A 4,327-nucleotide genomic window follows, 5' to 3' on the forward strand; every position below is an offset into this window, starting at 1 on the left:
AAGATCCCATAGGTCCCACTATAGGGATGCTCCTGCTTTGCTGGAATCCTGCTCCAGCACCTTGCACCCTGCTTCAAACGAAGGGATGGGGGGGTCTTTGTTGGAGCATCCATTGAGCACTGGAGGAGCCCCAATTGGATGCATCCCACCCAAGGGGGGGGGGTCCTGTGATTACCCCGCTCCTTCCCTCCCGCAGCTCTTCGCTATCTTTGCCTTCGGGGCCTGCGGCTCCTTCAGCGGGGAGACGGGGGCGACAGTGAGATGCGACGGTGACACCAAGGAGATGAGCGTCATCTCCGTCCAGTTCGGGTACCCCTTCAGGTGAGGGGGCACCGAGCATGGGGACCCCCCCCCCCCGGCACCCACAGCGAATGGGGGGGTCGATGGGGTGATGGTTTGGGGTTCAGCGCCAGCTTGGATGCTGGTACCTGCATGGGATGCAGGGATGCTGTGTCCATCTGAGGAGCTGCAGCATCCGGCTCCAGGTCCGGGATCATCAGGGATGGAGCCGGTCCATCCATTCACCACAGTCTGAACCCCTTCCCTTGGCCACCGGATCCGGCACCATCCGGGATCATCAGGGATGGAGCTGGTCCATCCATTCACCACAGTCTGAACCCCTTCCCTTGGCCTCCGGGTCCGGCACCATCCGGGATCATCAGGGATGGAGCCGGTCCATCCATTCACCACAATCTGAACCCCTTCCATTGACCTCCGGATCCGGCACCATCCGGGATCATCAGGGATGGAGCCGGTCCATCCATTCACCACAGTCTGAACCCCTTCCCTTGACCTCCGGGTCCGGCACCATCCGGGATCATCAGGGATGGAGCCGGTCCATCCATTCACCACAGTCTGAACCCCTTCCCTTGGCCACCGGATCCGGCACCATCCGGGATCATCAGGGATGGAGCTGGTCCATCCATTCACCACAGTCTGAACCCCTTCCCTTGGCCTCCGGGTCCGGCACCATCCGGGATCATCAGGGATGGAGCCGGTCCATCCATTCACCACAATCTGAACCCCTTCCATTGACCTCCGGATCCGGCACCATCCGGGATCATCAGGGATGGAGCCGGTCCATCCATTCACCACAGTCTGAACCCCTTCCCTTGACCTCCGGGTCCGGCACCATCCGGGATCATCAGGGATGGAGCCGGTCCATCCATTCACCACAGTCTGAACCCCTTCCCTTGGCCACTGGATCCGGCACCATCCGGGATCATCAGGGATGGATCCGATCCACCCATTCACCACAGCCTGAACCCCTTCCCTTGGCCACCAGCTCCTCACTGGGACACCAGAGCACAGCACAGCGCTGGTCCCTGCCCTCCATCCACCCCAGTGTGGCTCCTTAGGGACCCATCCCCGCCATCCCACCCATCCCCTTCCCGTTATCCCAGGTTATACCAGGTCCCATTTGAGATGCCGGACTGCGAGGGCGAGGGGGGCACCCGCACCCTGCACCTCGTGGGTGACTTCTCCGCTCCGGCCGAGTTCTTCGTGACCCTGGGGGTCTTCTCCTTCCTCTACACCATGGCAGCTCTGGTGCTTTACCTGCGCTTTCATTCCCTCTATGGCGAGAACAAGAAGCTCCCATCGGCGGTAAGGCAGCGGCATCCCTTAGGATGGGGATCCCTAAGGAGCAGGGGGGGGGTGAGGGATGCGGCTGATCCCGGTATCCCATAGGATTTCTGCGTCACCGTTTGCTTCGCCTTCCTATGGCTGGTGGCGGCGGCGGCCTGGGGTAAGGGGCTGAGCGATGTGAAGGCAGCCACGAGGCCCGGCAGCCTCACCGGGGCCATGGCCGTGTGCCACGGCACCGATGTGGTGTGCGAGGACGGCACCACGCCGGCCATGGGGCTGGCCAACATCTCCGTGGTGAGCCGCGGGCGCACACGCGTGTGCAAGCGTGGTCACATGGGGGGAGAGCAGGGTGGTTGTAGGGGATGTGTGTGTGTGTGCACATGTGGGTACGTGTGTGGGTGCGGGGCATGGGGGGGTGTGCATGTACACACGTGTGAACGTGCATGGGGCACATAGGGCATGTGTGCACATGTACACATATGCACATGCATGGGGTATATAGGACATATGCACACACACACACATGCATGGGGTATATAGGACATATGTGCACATGTACACACACACATGCATGGGGTATGTAGGACATATGTGCATACGTGCACACACACATGCATGGGGTATATAGGACATATGTGCATATGTGCACACACACATGCATGGGGTATGTAGGATGTATGTACACACACACACATGCATGGGGTATACAGGACATATGTGCACATGTGCGCACACACATGCATGGGGTATATAGGACGTATGTACACACACACACATGCATGGGGTATATAGGACATATGCACATGTGCACACACACATGCATGGGGTATGTAGGACATATGTGCACATGTACACACACACATGCATGGGGTATGTAGGACGTATGTACACATGTGCACACACACACATGCATGGGGTATGTAGGACATATGTGCACATGTACACACACACACATGCATGGGGTATGTAGGACATATGTGCACATGTACACACACACATGCATGGGGTATATAGGACATGTGCACATGTGCACACACACATGCATGGGGCATATAGGATGCATACACATGTGTATACGGGCACACGGGGCATAGGGGCTGCAAGGGGATGCATGGGATGCAATGGGCTGCAATGGGATGCAGGGGGTGTATGGGTTGCATGGGATGCACTGAGTGCACAGGGTACAGTGGTTGCTCAGGGGCACACAGGGTGTGCGGAATGCATGGGGCACAGGAGGTGCATGGAGCACACAGGACATGGGGTCCATGGGCTGCATTGGGATGCATGGGGCACATGAGGTACAGGGGGTGTATAGGGTGCATGGAGCACATGAGGTGCAGGGGTGCCATGAGGCCCACGGGGCATATGAGCTGCAATGGGATGCACAGGGTGCAATGGGGTGCATGGAGCACATGAGGTGCAGGGGGTGCCATGGGGCACTTGAGGCACAGGGGGTGCCATGGGACACATGGGGCATAGGGGCTGCAAGGGGATGCATGGGATGCAATGGGCTGCATGGGGCACATGAGATGCAGGGGGTGCAGTGGGCTGTACGGGGTGTAATGGGGTGCACGGGGTGCAATGGGCTGCACAGGATGCAATGGGCAGCACGAGGTGCAATGGGCTGCGTGGGGTGCAATGGGCTGCGTGGGATGCAATGGGATGTACGGGATGCAATGGGCTGCACGGGATGCAATGGGCAGCGCGGGGTGCAATGGGATGTACGGGATGCAATGGGATGTACGGGATGCAATGAGCTGCACTGGGTGCAATGGGGTGCACGGGGTGCAATGGGCTGGACTGGGTGCAATGGGCTGCGCAGGGTGCAACGGGATGTGCGGGGTGCAATGGGATGTACGGGATGCAATGGGATGCACGGGATACAATGGGCTGCACGGGATGCAATGGGCTGCACGGGGTGCAATGGGATGTACGGGATGCAATGGGCTGCACGGGATGCAATGGGCTGCACGGGATGCAATGGGCTGCGCGGGGTGCAATGGGCTGCATGGGATGCAATGGGATGCAATGGGATGCACGGGGTGCAATGGGATGTACGGGATACAATGGGCTGCATGGGATGCAATGGGATGCACGGGATACAATGGGCTGCATGGGATGCAATGGGATGCAATGGGCTGCACGGGGTGCAATGGGATGTACGGGGTGCAATGGGCTTCATGGGATGCCATGGGATGCATGGGGTGCAATGGGCTGCATGGGATGCAATGGGCTGCATGGGGCACACGAGGCGCAAGGGGTACCCCATGTTTCCCCCCCTCCCCGCTCCATCCCGCAGCTCTTCGGCTTCCTCAACGTGCTGCTGTGGGCCGGGAACTGCTGGGCCGTGCTGCGGGAGACGCCGTGGGGGGCACCGGCTGCGCCCCGGGACGCGGCGGCCGAGCAGGGCGCCATTGACAAGCAATAGAACCCACCGGGGGGGGGGCCCGCGCCCCGGGGCCTCGCGCCGGCCGCCAGCCCGGGGAAGGGGCGCCGCTGGCTGCTATGGGGGGGGGGGCACGGATACGGGACCCTGCATCACCCCCTCGGCTCTATGGGGGCCTATAAACACCTGGGTACCAGCTCGGTGTCGGGGGGGGAGACCCCCGCGTGTGCATAGGGGGCTGTATGGGGGGGGTGAATGGCCCATGGTGTGCATAGGGAGCTGTATGGGGGGGATGTACGGCCCCTGGTGTGCATAGGGAGCTGTATAGGGGGGGATGTACGGCACCTGGTGTGC

At 60.6% G+C, this 4,327-nt stretch overlaps 1 protein-coding gene across 1 annotated transcript; it reads left to right on the forward strand.

The window, feature by feature from the left end:
- The first annotated feature begins 85 nt into the window (after positions 1 to 85).
- On the forward strand, positions 86 to 4,097 carry LOC133210939 (synaptophysin-like protein 2). The gene is made up of 4 exons (XM_061350830.1): positions 86 to 321; positions 1,404 to 1,605; positions 1,690 to 1,881; positions 3,887 to 4,097. The coding sequence occupies exons 1-4, from the start codon at positions 86 to 88 to the stop codon at positions 4,013 to 4,015; spliced, it is 759 nt and encodes a 252-aa protein (XP_061206814.1). The 3' UTR covers positions 4,016 to 4,097.
- The last annotated feature ends 230 nt before the right edge of the window (positions 4,098 to 4,327 follow it).

This window comes from Neopsephotus bourkii, unplaced genomic scaffold (assembly GCF_033783945.1).
Source record: "Neopsephotus bourkii isolate Nb327-2 ecotype Australia unplaced genomic scaffold, CSIRO-AGI_Nbou_v1 NB_534, whole genome shotgun sequence".
Taxonomy (NCBI): domain Eukaryota; kingdom Metazoa; phylum Chordata; class Aves; order Psittaciformes; family Psittacidae; genus Neopsephotus; species Neopsephotus bourkii.

Excerpts from the sequence above, each read along its gene's own strand:
- LOC133210939 (XM_061350830.1), top strand. The coding sequence starts at position 86 with ATGGGGGGGTCTTTGTTGGAGCATCCATTGAGCACTGGAGGAGCCCCA. Across the intron at positions 322-1,403 it reads CAGTTCGGGTACCCCTTCAG|GTTATACCAGGTCCCATTTG; the intron begins GTGAGGGGGCAC and ends CCGTTATCCCAG. Across the intron at positions 1,882-3,886 it reads GGCTGGCCAACATCTCCGTG|CTCTTCGGCTTCCTCAACGT; the intron begins GTGAGCCGCGGG and ends TCCATCCCGCAG.